The sequence below is a fragment of the Tiliqua scincoides genome, chromosome 3, assembly GCF_035046505.1.
Source record: "Tiliqua scincoides isolate rTilSci1 chromosome 3, rTilSci1.hap2, whole genome shotgun sequence".
Taxonomy (NCBI): Eukaryota; Metazoa; Chordata; class Lepidosauria; order Squamata; family Scincidae; genus Tiliqua; species Tiliqua scincoides.
In genome coordinates this window covers 6,485,058-6,499,637 of record NC_089823.1, presented here as the reverse complement: position 1 = coordinate 6,499,637, position 14,580 = coordinate 6,485,058, and the positions used below count along the sequence as shown (strand labels likewise).

At 46.2% G+C, this 14,580-nt stretch overlaps 2 protein-coding genes across 2 annotated transcripts in view; one reads left to right on the top strand and one right to left on the bottom strand.

Annotated features, from left to right (window-relative positions):
• Positions 1-2,796, bottom strand: part of USP35 (ubiquitin specific peptidase 35) — a 31,375-nt gene extending 28,579 nt beyond the window's left edge. The window contains exon 1 of the mRNA XM_066620629.1: positions 2,722-2,796. The gene's annotated coding sequence lies outside the window, so the exon portion shown is untranslated. The remainder of the gene's footprint in view (positions 1-2,721) is intronic.
• Positions 2,797-8,355: 5,559 nt separating this feature from the next.
• Positions 8,356-9,996, top strand: KCTD21 (potassium channel tetramerization domain containing 21). The gene has a single exon (XM_066621896.1). The coding sequence runs from the start codon at positions 8,381-8,383 to the stop codon at positions 9,161-9,163; it is 783 nt and encodes a 260-aa protein (XP_066477993.1). The 5' UTR covers positions 8,356-8,380; the 3' UTR covers positions 9,164-9,996.
• The last annotated feature ends 4,584 nt before the right edge of the window (positions 9,997-14,580 follow it).

Genomic DNA, 14,580 nt, shown 5'->3' with positions numbered 1-14,580 from the left:
CCCACTACAAAATGATAGAATTGGACTAAGAGCATTGTTTGGTCCCATAACCAGGCAAATCCTTATATACTTTGCAAAAAGCTTCAAATTCTGACATGTGATGAACGTTCTGTTCGTATTGCCCTGTATACATTCAAAGCGCTGCCAACACCCAATTAGGGCTGCCCAGAAACATCATTACCCTCTGTCAAGGACTCCTGTTTCCCTGGCCAGGAAATCAAAGTGAGCTCTTACTACTTACCCATACAGGCTGTTGTACACCACCAAGGCTTCTCATGAATAGAAAACTCTCCCAGTTTCTGCTTCACCCCAGTAATCCCCCCATGTCCACTTACTCCAATGCAAAACAAAGGTAAGTCAAGAGCAACTAAATATTCAGAGTCTCCTTCCTTCACTTGCATTTCAAAATATTTCGTTGCAAAAACAAAATCAGAGACAGAAGGAGAGTATTTTGTAAGCAAGCGCAGTCAGGGCCATTGAGGAAGGAAGTTCGGCCTAGGGAGGCTGCAGCAGGAACCTGGATGATCAAGCACATTCCAGTCCAGTGGCATAGCTAACGGGGGTGCAAAGTACTAAGTTTTGCAGGGGCCTGAACACACCATGCAAGTGGCCCCTCCCTTTTGGAGCCATTCATTCTGCCTCCATTTTGCCCCCACAGCCCAGAATGGCTCCAAAGGGGAGGGGTTGCTTGCATGGCACATTCAGACACCTGCAAAACTTAGTGCTTTGATGCCCTCGAGCTATACCACTAGATGGGGGCAGTCACAGAGGCCTCCTCAAGAAAAAGGGACATTTGTTCCCTTACCTCAGGGCTGCATTGTGGTTGCATCGATGCCAGAAAGTTGGATAGGATTGGGCCCTAAGTTCTGCAGGGAGCCTCACTGCAGCATGCAAGGGGCTCCTCCCTTTTGGAGCCATTCATTCTGCCTCCATTTTGCTCCCCTGCCCAGAATGACTCCAAAGGGCAGGGGCCATTTGCACGCTGCAGTGAGGCTCCCTGCAGAACTTAGTGCTTTGCCCCCCTCTAGCTACGCCACTGGGCTAGCCCTTACCAAGCCCATGGTTCACTTTTTTCTGAATTAAATCTGGAAGTTCATTCTTATATTTTAGAAAAGGTGAACCGTTAGAGTGGGATAGAGTAAAAAATGCCCACCTTTTGAGGATGTATCACACTGTGTTTCCGCACAAAAAAATTAAAATTATGATCTGGCTGTGCCTTCTGAATGGAAAGCAATAAGCATAGAGCAGCAATTCATGCAGACATGCAACAGAGAAACTCCTCAGAGAGCAAGTAATTCTGTTAAACTGCAACAGCAGTTGAGTGGCTTATATGCGTACAATCACAAAGATGGAGTGGAATTACCCAGTCCCTGCGGAGGCCGATTAGAAGGAGACTAGTCCAAAAACAATGATTTATGCAGAAGGCAACTCATCCCTGGGTGGATACAGGAATACCTCTCATAGGGGCCCTGAACTCATTCATTTCTTGTAGTACACAGTTTTGGAATTTCTGTTTTAGCCTTAACACGGTTCTGTAGCTGCTGTAGTTTCTGTAGCAGAGGCACCCACAAAGAGGGGAAGTTCAATGTAATGCTCTCTCCCAAGCCTGGCCACCCTCTCTCTTGGGTTAATACGTAATTCCAACACCCAACTTTTCCCCTCTTGCTACATTGGCCACTCCCTTTTTGCCCATCTTGGAAAAGTCAAAGCTTGTCAAAGTCAAAGCTTTTGCCCAGCTTGTCAAAGTCACTTGGAATATATCAGACAATCTGGTACCACATCAATCCCAGGGACTAAGAGATGGAGTCAAAGGCAGACTACAGGCAAGGCATAAAATGATCCACACCCTCAAACTGGTTTCCAATTCCAGGGCTCATCTCTTGAAGAGATGATGTCATGCTACACAAACCAGAGAAAAACCAAGCATGTGAAGAGCACATCTGACATGCTCATTGCTCAGAGAAAGTGGCATAGCTGGGGGGGGCAAAGCACGAAGTTTGCAGGGAGCCTCAGTGTGGCATGCAAGGGGCCCCCTCTCGCACCCCTTCAGAGCCATTCTAGGCAGGAAGAACAACATGGAAGCCTTCGCCTGGAATGGCTCTGAAGGGGAGTAAGAGGGGCCGCTTGCATGGTGCGTTCAGGGGTCTGCATAACTTAGCGCTTTGCCCTCCTCTAGCTACGCCACTGATCCCTTCCAAGCAAAACTCAGTGCTTTGCCCCCTCCAGCTATGCCACTGATCCCTTCCAAGCAAAGTGCTTTGCCCCCTCTAGTTATTCCACTGATCCCTTCCAAGTAAAACTGAGTGCTTTGCCCCCCTCTAGCTACTCCACTGATCCCATCCAAGCAAACCTAGTGCTTTGCCCCCTAGCTACGTATCAATCCCTTCCAAGCGAAACTGAGTGCTTTGTCCCCATCTAGCTATGCCACCGATCCCTGCGTTTTGCCCCCCAGCTACGCCAATGATCTCGTCCAAGCAAAACCTAGTGCTTTACCCCTCTAGCTACGCCACCTCTCCCTTCCAAGCAAACCCAGTGCTTTGCCCCCTCTAGCTATGCCACTGATCCCTTCCAAGGGAAACTCAGTGCTTTGACCCCCTCTAGCTACGCCACTGATCCCATCAAGCAAAACTCAGTGCATTGCCCCCCCACTGACTATGCCACCGATCCCTTCCAAGCCAGCAAGCACCAGGACCACCGGGGAGAAGGAGGCGGCTTACTCACCGTGGCGGCTGCCGGCGCTCCAGCCTGCCCAGCTCCAGTGCTGGCTGCCCGGCGGCTGATGCAGGCGAGGCGCGCGCCGGGGACTCCCACTGCGGACTGCACCGGGCGGCGGCAGCAGCAGAGCTCGCTAGCCCGGCGTCTCCTTTAACATGCCAGGCGGTGCTGCCGCCCTGCTGCCTCCTGGCACTTGTAGTTCCCTCTCCGGTCCGGCAGGCTTGCAGCCCTTGCACCTGCGAAATACAATTCCCGGGGAGCCTTGCGGGCCAGCTGGCTGGTGCTGCCTCCCTCCTCCCAGCTGGACCTTCCCAGGGCCACTGCCACCCACCGCACCGTACCCCCCGCCCTGCTCCCGCCCGAGGGCTGACCTGCCACCAGGTAGGTGATGATGCCAGGCAGCCAGGTGCGTGAGGTCCAGGGGAGGGGGGAGGATGACCTGGGGGAAAAAAGTCCCTCTATGAATGAGCTGCAGCTCGACCAGGCAGGATCAGCACCGCTGGAGGGCTGGGACCAAGAGAGATCGGGGCCCTGCCTTGGGAAGGGAGACCCCACTGGGGTGCCTTGGAGCAGGGGTTGCTACCTTGATGCTGGAAGCCAAGACCTTTGCAGAGCCTGCTTGGGTAAGGTGGGGAATAGTCCATGAAAACTGTTGGGGTAAGTTCCTCCCCCCCCCCCAATAATGATGTTTAGCCAGTGTTTCTCAAACTGTGGGTCAGGACCCACTAGATAGTTGAGAGCCAGTTTCAGGTGGGTCCCCATTCATTTCAGTATTTATTTTCTTTTTCATATCTTAGACTTGATGGCATGTCAGTATCTTAAGACATGGAATGTGACTGCATTTGGGGAAATGTTACAGATCTAGACTTTTTCAAGGCTACTATGTATATTCTCTTAACAATGATAGTGGGGCTTACTCCCAGGTAAGTGTGGATAGGATTGCAGCCTTTGGGATGTGGGGGAATTTTTTTTAAGCAGATCAGCAACTGCTTGGGAGAGTTAGGAGGAGTCTTCTTGATCTCAAATAAATTTTTAAACTTATACTTATTGTAAACGTTTAATTTACTTAGGGCAAATCCTATCCAACTTTCCAGCACTGGTGCAGTGGGGGGGGGGGTATGCACTGTATACCCCACTGTGGTGGGAGTGTAGTTATGGAACCATCCACAAGGTAAGGGGACATTTGTTCTCTTGCCTTGGGGCTGTATTGCAGCTGCACCAGGGCTGAGAAGTTGGATAGGATTGGCCCTCAGGCTACAGTGCTATACACACTTTCCTGGGAGTGAGCCTCATTGAATACAATGAAACTTACTTCTGAGTAAATATGAATAGGCTAGTGCTGTTTATGTGATTTTGTCATAGGGGGCAAAAATTTTGTCATGGGGGGACATGTCCTCTTTCTTAGCCACATGTCCTGGATAAGAACTTAAATGTACTCCTTTTCCCTGTGAGCAGGCCTCTGCAAGCAGCTCATAGCCTTCTTGTAATTAATAAATAAATTATATGTAATATAGTTTTATATTTAATAATAAGTAATACATAGGAACCAAGTTCACATCCCTGATGCTAGGACCAGTTGCCATTTTTTTGATTACCTCTTTAAATCATTATTGCATAAAAATGCTATTCAGCTTAAAAAGTGCTATTCAGGTTACAAGTGAAATATAAATCAAGTCTTAGAGGTAGGTCATTGTTTCAGTTTTAGAGATTTTTGCATCCTTCTTCCATTATGAAACTCAAAGGGACACTGATAAGGCTTACTTGATGGTCACCCATCCAGGCACTGACCAAACCTAGACCTCCTTAACTTCAACAGGTGGTAGCATCCTGTACCCACAGACCATGGCTTGGAAACAGGTGGGAAAAATTGAGACATAGCAGGGCCAGAAATAGACCTGGGTTTTCCCTTCTACCTACTGGAAAATTTTACCCTGTCACAGGGAGACATAGGTGCCAGGGTGGCATCAGGGGTTGACGAGGTCAGGCATTGGTTGAGGGTCCACTGTGGGGGACCCAGTTCAGAGCTTAGCCCTAGAAAAGCCCCCAGCAACCTCTTACAGATGCTAGGAAGCACTGTGTGAGACCTCACACAGACACAATGCTATCTATGCTTTTGATATAGCTGCTGGACCCAATTTACCACTCCCTTCACATGGGCGTTTGTTCTAAACGCAAGGTTGTTGAAAGTCCAGATGATGCAACTTTGCAGAACCTGAGCTGCCAACAGAGCACTTAGCATGACCACTGCTCCTTTCCAAGAAAAATATGCTAGACAAACCACATGAGAGTTAATGTGAAGTTAAGTTTGCAATGTATAGGTACTTAATAGTTAGCCATTCAGTGGGACTTTCTGCAAGGAAACACAAATAGGTTTGGGCAATACAGATTAGTAACAGTTGGGATGTACAAACAAGCAAAGTCATAACCTGATTTCTTAAGCAACTTTTAACATTCTTGTTTCTGTGAGCAGCCTGCAAACCAGAGTTGATAAATCATCTACTAACCCACAGCTGCTTCCCTTTATCTGAGAGCACCACCCTGGATCATCCTTGATCTTATCTATTAAGGTAGGAGTGGCTTTGAACATGAAAAGTATAAAGTGGGAGAACAGGACCAAAAAGTCAGCTTGCAAATCTGTGCAAATCGATGGTAATTAGCTGTGCTTTGCATGGAGATTTAGGCCTGAGAAGTTTGAAAGGAGGATTTAAGGGTTACCAGAACCTCTCATAAAAAGGCAGAGTGGGATTTTGGAAATTCTGTTTTATTTTGACCACATGCCTGAAACAAGATTGGAGGCATCTCAATTACCTCTCTAATGTGCTCACCTCTAGGGCTTAGGGTGGACCATAAATTAAAAACACAGAGAACTTTGTTTGACACACAGCGTAGCTCTGGAACTTTCTTTCAGTGTGATGGGGTAAGTTAAGGTCCAGTGAAATTGTACGGTGGCCCTCACTTGGCTACTAGAAAATACTAGTTATTTTACTAATACTAAATACTTTTATTATTATTAGTTAGCTCAGCTGCATTTTTATGGACCCCTGCAGATGTGTGGCATTCCCACATCACTGTATAACTGTGGTGCTCTGTTTCTTATCATCAACTCTCTTTCCTCAGATTGTGGCTGCATCAGTTCTGGAAAATTAGTTGGGATTGGGCTGTAAGACAATTGTGTACACATTTAATTGGGAGTAAATCTTATGGGGGCTTAATTCTGAGTAGACCCATATAATAATATGCTGTAGAACAGTGTTTCTCAACATTTGATCTCTGCCATACCACTTCACATGGTCCACCTATTCAAAGTGCCACCAGAAGTAACTGTTGATGACATCATTGCCAGTTACTTCTGTGTTGAAAGGCTAGATTCGACACGACATCCTTAAGAGGCTTAGGGTGGCCAGGAGGGCTTTTCTAAACACGGATAAACATGCTTTGGTGCTTCCTACCACTGTTGTGTTTCTGGTCTTACTTCTGGGCAGCAGGTGTCCAGCGGTTCTTCGAGTATCACCAGACACCACCTCAAGTACACTGGTGGTACCTGTACCACTGGTTGAGAAACACTGCTGTAGAAGGATTCAATTGCAATATATGCAGGGTAAGACAGAACACAAATAACACACGATAAAAATGCACATTTTTCAAAGCATAAAACTTGGTGCCAAAGTCACATTCAAAATTTGTTTTTTGTCTGATGGCTGGTCTTTGCAAGTCTTCTGAGAAATGGCATTCCATAGTTGTGGGGCAACTTGAAGTCTTTCCACATGTGTTTGTTGCCTGACTTGAATGGAACAGTCAAGAAGGCATTTATCACTGATTTGTATGTGTTTTCTGAGGTGCCCACGATATAAAAATGAGATAGAAAAGATGCTGGTACAAAGATTATTTAGAATGCTCATGCACTATAAACCAAAATCAAGTTTGAAACCAGTTAGGTGTTCATGGCTTCTATCAAGGAGTCCCGGAAAAACAGTACCGCTGCAAGAGTAATGAGCATTCTCTATTACAAATTCCTATCAGAATTTGTACAGTTACCATAATCCCCTTGATGTAAAATGATGGTGTGTAAAGACTAGGAGCCCTTGATGGAAAGGTATGGTATGTTGTCAGTCTACATTCATGGTTAAAATATAGCCCATGTCACAAAACCTGTCCTCGAGCTAGTTAAGTCACTCAACAGGAAGCCCTGTTCTGCATTTTAGAATGAAATGCTCGCTCCAGGGTAAAAACAGAATAGCTCTGTCCAGTTGCTCCACATTTTTCTAGAACACCTTTCAAGGGCAGTCTGGTAGGTCTGAAATCTTTTAATTAGAAAGTGTCTGTTATTAACAGTTTGGACTTTTTTATGATTATAAAAATTTTTTAAAAATAAAGAGATGAAAAAGAAAAATGTTTGCCCTGACTTCCCTGGTTTGAACTCACCTCTGCCATGAATTGACAACATGGCCTTAGGCAAGGCACTCTTGCTCAGCCTCAGTCTTTCCCAGCTGCAATATGGGGATAATACTAACTTGCCTTACAGAGCTGTTGTAATGACTACATTAAGATAATCCACAGGAAACACTTTGCACTTCAGAAAGTGCTAGGCAAATGGTATTCCTCTCTGATGTATGCAGGACACAAGCCAGGGTGGCTAAACTGCTGGCTGTTCTACCAATGACAGTTATGTAGGTGATGCTTCAGGTGTGGCACATCCTTGTAAACACAGTGATGCAGTAAGCCACACCTTGTGAAATTTCCCTTTCAACAAGGTTAAAGAGGCAGGAGCCCAAACAGTGAGCCCTTGGCAGTCTTTGGCCAAGCTGTACAGGGCTTTGCAGGTCAAAACCACCTAGGCCTGATCCAGCAGGGCTGTTCTTTTTTTGATGCATGCACCATCCTCTTGTTGAGGAAGTTGGGTTTTTTCTTCCAGGATATGGGGTGTCTATCAGGCACCTATCCTGCCTCCTCCCCATTTACTCCCCAAGGATATTCGCTCATGTAAAGACTACATGATTGATGTGCATAATGTGTCTTCTTTTTGGTGTTTTGTGTCTATGCATGTAGACGTTTGGATTTTTAATAGAACATTCTAAACTTTCAGTGACGATCCTGGCCCCAGTGCTGCCTGCAACCACAATCTCAAATTGCTGCCCCCCCCCCCACCAGTTGCACTGCCTGTCCCTCCACCAGTCACTCCCACTGCCTCCTGTCCTGAGGCCTTCAGAGGGCGAGAGGGGCTGTGCACGGCCTCCCCAACCTTCAGAAGTCCTTGCAAGGTCTTCAGAGGGCTGAAAACCGAGACATTTTTATGAACTTAGAAGGCCTTCTTAGGGCCGGTGAGGCACTAAGAAGCACAAAACATATTAAAAAGTCACTTCCAGTTTCCCCAAGAAACTGGAAGTGCCGTTTTATGGCCCTCTGAAGGCCTCAGGATGGGAGACAGCAGGCACGACTGGAGGTGGTAGTGGCATGGCTGAGTGGCGTTGCTCCCCCACATGTGCCGCACAGGGTCACTGGACCATCTAGTTTTGCCACTAAACTCTCATTGGTATTTAACCCCCCCCCATTTTATGCACTCCAGTATTTTTTTCCCTTCAAACCTTAAATGATCCTTGCACTTAAATATGTGGTTCTCCTAATCTTCTCCTCCAGAATATTCCTCCCTTTGTACCATTTCCCCATCATGTCAGAGCCGATAACCCTAAATGTTGGTGGGAAGCTCTACACGACTTCGCTGTCCACCTTGACCAGCTTTCCTGATTCCATGCTGGGAGCCATGTTCAGCGGGAACATGCCGACCAAGAGGGACAGCCAAGGTAACTGCTTCATTGACCGAGATGGCAAAGTTTTCCGCTATATCCTCAACTTTCTGAGAACTTCTCACCTGGATCTCCCTGAGGACTTCCAGGAGATGGGCTTGCTTAGACGAGAAGCTGATTTTTACCAGGTTCAGCCACTGATCGAGGCCTTGCAGGAGAAAGAGGTTGAGCTTTCCAAAGCTGAAAAAAATGCCATGCTCAACATCACTTTGGATCAAAGGACTCAAACGGTTCACTTCACTGTCCGGGAAGCTCCCCAGATCTACAGCTTGTCCTCTTCCAACATGGAAGTTTTCAACGCCCACATATTCAGCACCTCCAGTTTGTTCCTGAAGCTCCTGGGCTCCAAACTCTGCTACTGTTTCAATGGCAACCTGTCCTCAATATCCAGTTACTTGCAGGATCCCTACCATGTGACCTTGAATTGGGTAGCAAGTGTGGAAGGCCTGCCAGAAGAGGAGTACACTAGGCAGAACTTAAAGAGATTGTGGGTGCTGCCCACCAAGAAGCAAATTAACAGTTTCCAAGTGTTTGTGGAGGAAGTACTGAAAATCGCCATGAGTGACGGCTTTTGTGTTGACTCCTCTCACCCACACTCCTATGATTTCATGAATAACAAAATTATCCGGCTAATTCGGTACAAGTAGGCGTCGCTCCTTTGCTTTCCATTCCACTGTAACGGTAATGATATGTTGAAGTCATGCCTTGACACAAGTTATATGCTGGAGCCCACTTCATGAAAACCTGTACTAATCTGAATTGTGAACTGCTAATTGGAAGTCAGTTTCCATTTAACAGGCTAACCAATAGATGTTGAAATTCTAGAACAGGGACAGGCAGTAAATGGGTGTGTGGGATACATGGCGGAGAGGGAGCAACATAAACCTCCTTAGTATGCCCCATGGAGATTTCTGGTTCCATGTACACTGATTGCCACCCTTCCAAGAAGCGTCAGTAGGAAGCTATGCCCATTATTTCATGGCTAGGTTGGCAACAATACCAGTATTTGGGCAGGGGAGGACTCCAGTGCAGTACTCCCTTTTGCTTGTTTAACGCTGTTGTGCCCTGCGGAGAAGCAGCAGAAATTATGGCCGCAAGGGTGGAGGTTGGTTGGATAGCGATGGATTCGATTCCTTAACAAAATGGCCCGGAGTCCAAGTAATGATGCCCATTCCTGCTCTGGAAAGGAAATTAGCACTATTTAATGGCTGGTGCAGAGACTGGGAGTTGAAAAGATTCCAGTCTGGTGTAAGGGTAGGTGACTTATTTTTAACCCTTTGGCCTCAGCATTCACATTGACAAAGGAGGCTTGGGGATTCTATAAAGGAGGATTGGGTGAAAAATATTTCTTTACTCAGCGTGTGGTCGGTCTGTGGAACTCCTTGCCACAGGATGTGGTGACGGCGTCTGGCCTGGATGCCTTTAAAAGGGGATTGGACAAGTTTCTGGAGGAAAAATCCATTATGGGTTACAAGCCGTATGGGCTATGTCAGAATGCCAATGCAAGGGAGGGCACCAGGATGCAGGTCTCTTGTTATCTGGTGTGCTCCCTGGGGCATTTGGTGGGCCGCTGTGAGATACAGGAAGCTGGACTAGATGGGCCTATGGCCTGATCCAGCGGGGCTGTTCTTATGTTCTTAACTACAATTCCCAGGAGGCCTTGCAGGTCTCTTGTTATCTGGTGTGCTCCCTGGGGCATTTGGTGGGCCGCTGTGAGATACAGGAAGCTGGACTAGATGGGCCTATGGCCTGATCCAGTGGGGCTGTTCTTATGTTCTTATTCAACCTTATCTGCAAGGGCTGTTGTGTTGCTAAAATCACGGAACATAGCAGTGGCGTAGCTAGAGGGGGTGCAAGACACTAAGTTTTGCAGGGATTGTCATTGCAGCGTGCGAGCCCCCCCTTCTGAAGAGGGGGGCTTGCACGCTGCAATGACACTCCCTGCAAAACTTAGTGCTTTGCACCCCCTCTAGCTGTGCCACTAGGACATAGATGTGCTTGTGCAGTGATTTTTCTGAGTGAAAGAGGCTTGAGTCGAGGAGGGCATGATGACCACTGGAATTGATTCCCTCCTCTCCGACACTGCCCGTGGCTGCAGCACATAGACATAAAACTGCTCGGTTCCACCAGACTGATCCATTTTAGAAATGTGAATGGTGGTCAAATGAAGATACTCCCCTCCTGAGTTTTTGGACTGACCTGTGCGTAGGGCAGAAGGGGGCCAGCTCCAGACCCTTTGCTAGAGATATCTGCCTCTACTATGTGTTTTGTTGGCTCCCAGAGTGAAAGGAGGGGTAGGGGTTTCATTTTTCCTGCTGTTTGTTTCTTCTTTGATGTGTAGAGAGCAGACAGAAGTGATTTAATGACTTTCCTTGCCTGGGTTCCACATGGGATTTCAAGGGTCCTTTCTCTGTACTTACTCTTGGCATATGCCAGTTCACTTAACCCCTGTTAGAATTATATGTGGTGGTGTTCACATTTTATAGCACAGCAAATAATGCTGGATCATATCTCCAGGACAGCATCACAGCAAACCAGAGCATAACACCTGCAGCACCAGTGTGTTGGAAGCGTTTGAAACACTGGTTATCACTGCCAACAGATATTTTAGTTTCACTGTGTAACTATTAAAAAACATACATGGCTGATGCATGTCTTTTGATTAAAAGATTGCTTTTTCCAGGAGAGGAAATACAGAGGGAGCCCTTTATAGGGTCAAAAGGTAGGATAGAAATCCTTAGACAAGTAAAATAAGAGCACAACCAGGCATGAGGTTTGGTTATAGAAAACAAAACTGTTTACAACTGTATAAAAGCAGTGAATTGTATGGAGAAAATGAGTAGTTAATCACTTGTGAAATCAAGGCCCATATCCTAAACTACTTTCCAGCACTGGTATTGCTGTGCCAATGGGACATGTGCTGCATCCTGCAGTTGGGTGGCACTCACTCAAGTAAGCCTCCTCAAAGGTTGGCCTCCTCAAAGTAAGGGAATGTTTGCTCCCTTACCTTGGAGCTGCATGGCCCTTATGTCAGTGATGGAAAGTGGGTTAAGATTGTGCCTTCTGGCAGAAAAAAAAGGCTTGACTCACCTATGCCAAGTTCTCACTAACTGCCCAATCCTATGCCTGCCTACTCAGAAGTAAGTCCCATTAGAGTCAATGAGGCTTACTCCCAGGTAAGTGGGGATAGGATTGGGCTGTAAGGTGGTAAACCTGTGTCTGGACTGAACCAAGATTACAAGGAAGGGTTCGTGTGACTGAATGCTTATCCATACAAAAATAAAAAAATTTTAAATCCCTGTGCATAGAAAATTAGTATGTAGAGAAGGGAGGCTAGATCAGAACACTCCTCTATGTCATATAGTTTTTAGTATGAAGAAGATTTCTATATGGCAGGGAACTGAGCCATGCGAACTCCCACCTACACTTTTGAAGTCATACAATCCAGACATAATCTCCCGCTGCAACCAGAACTAGGCTGAAATAGGGACAGGGTTTTAAATTACTTCATGTGAAGCACAGTGTGCCTTGCCACCACATTTTGAATATGTTTATTTGAATTCTGGGGATGCAAGGGGATGTGGTGGAAGCCTCATGGGGGGCATTTGTGAGGTAGGACTTCTTTATTTCATTCAATATGAACATTTTGGCCAGTTGATTTTTTTGGTTAGTCCCATGAAAGAAGCTGTGCTTCACCATCTCCTGGAAAAAGCTTCAAAATGTGGTTTGGGCCAAGAGATTGGGAGGTTATCCTGCTATAGCCGAGCATTTGTGTGAGAACAACCGCCATCATCTTGGAAGTCTGCCTGGTCACCATGTCCAATGGCCCTTTAACATGAGTCCTTGGCAGCTAACATGACTGTTCTGTAGCTGCTGAATGAATATCATGGGTGTCATTAAAGCCTGCAATAAATGCCAAACTCCATGACAAATTCTGTAAAAATGTCTATTATTGCAGAATTATAGGATCCATGAGACCCTGTCTAAAAGTGTCTTGGGTATGGCAGATGTTTATAATAAATCAGCTTGTTAACCTTTTGAAATGAGCCTCAGAGACTTCTGCATTTATTTCGGGGCTTGGTTGATGCTGGATCATAACACCCCATGGGCAGCTCTACTATAATAAAGAGGTTAGTAGATGGAGCATGAACTCCCTCTTTTCTGAAGTTGCTTGGGCCTCAGTGCAGCCTTATGCAGCCTTATTCATATATATATGAATAAAGATTTTCAGGTACATGTGTGCAAAATTTATTATCAGATATGACAGAATAAGGCCCCGATCCTATCCAATTTTCCAGTGCCAGTGCTGCTGTGCCTATGGGGTATGCACTGCTTCCAGTATTGGGGGGGCAGTCACAGAGACCTCCTCAAGGTATGGGAACATTTGTTCCCTTACCTCTGGGTTGTATTGCAGCTTCACTGGTGCTGGAAACTTGGATAGGATTGGGCCCTGAATCATGCATGTCTAAAGAGTGTGCGACAAAGCTGTGAAAGGGGCTACCATGGCACCAGAATCAAAAGTTGAACAAACGGACAGACAGGGGCATGAAAGATGCTCCTTACATGTATGGGGGCCTACACACATAGACATGAACCATGGGATCTGTACATTCCAATTTTGCCATGTGCATACACTGTGGTTCATGTTCCTAGGCAGCCACAATGGCAGGTGCACCACAGGAGCAGCCTATAGAGAAGGCAGGGCAGCATGATCTTGATATCTCTCTACCACCACCACAGATGAAGATGCTGTTCTGCCTTGTTTTGATGCACATAGTCGAACATGCTCCAACTGATGGAAAACTCATGAAACAGGATTTTATACTTCTGTCCCTTTCTGACTTACAGCAGCAAAACCACCACTGTCACACAGTGACATAGACCAGTGGTTCTCACACATTTAGCACCGGGACTCACTTTTAAAATGAGAATCTGTCAGGACCCACCAGAAGTGATGTCATGACCAAAAGTGATGTCATCAAGCAGGAAAATGTTTAACAATCCTAGCCTGCAATCTTACCCAGACTTACCCAGGAGTAAGTCCCATTTACTATCATTGTTAAAAGAATATACATAGTAGCTTGTTAAAAGTAGAGGTCTGTAACATTTTCCCAAATGCAGTCACATACTATGGTAGCATCAAGTCTAAGATATTAAAAATAAAATATTGAAATAAATGGGGACCCACTTGAAATTGGCTTGTGACCCACAGTTTGAGAAACACTGACATAGACACTTGGTGCAGCACAGCCTATATGTGGTTGTGGCAGCGTTAAGTTGGTTCAGTGGTCTAAGCAGTGGCAGTCAAAACAGACCTATGATGAGAAAACACTTGCTGGATTTATTAATATAAAAATACTGGGTCTCATTTTGTTCCTGGCTGAGGGCCCAATCCTATCCACACTTTCCTGGGAGTAAGCCCCATTGAACATAGTGAGGCTTACTTCTGAGTAGACATGCATAGGAATGGGCTGTGACTCATTTATGCAATTACCATAATTACCCCAGAATGGGGGTAGGGTACTCTTCCCCAAAACCTGGGTTTGGTGTTTTCTTATCCTGTGATCCTCATGTCCTTTACTACAAGTATCTCCAATGGCATTTAAAGCCCACCCACGTTCAGCCAGGAAGTGAACATCAAGAATGCCCCACACATTTTATTAATAACTAGCTACATGCTACATCCCTGCCATAGAAACAAATAGTATTATCCCGCTCCCTGTTGTAGCTGTTGGGGCAGAGATGAGGAACTTGCACAGCCATCTAGTGAGAAAAAGGGCACAATCCTAACCAGGTCTACTCAGAAGTAAGTTTGATTTTGTTCAGTGGGGCTTACTCTCAGGAAAGTGTGGTTAGGATTGCAGCTTTCCAGCCAAATCCTATCCAATTTTCCAGCACCAGTGCAACCATGCCAATGGGGCATGTGCTGCATCCTGCAGTGAGGGTGTAATCGTGGAGGACTCCTTCAGGTAAGGGAGCATTTGTTCCCTTTCCTCAAGGCTGCATTGTGGCTGCAGCAGCACTGGAACATTGGATAGGATTGGGCCCTTAGAGGTCCCCAGAG

Bases quoted from the DNA above. Each gene is read 5' to 3' on its own strand.
- KCTD21 (XM_066621896.1), top strand. From the start codon at position 8,381: ATGTCAGAGCCGATAACCCTAAATGTTGGTGGGAAGCTCTACACGACT.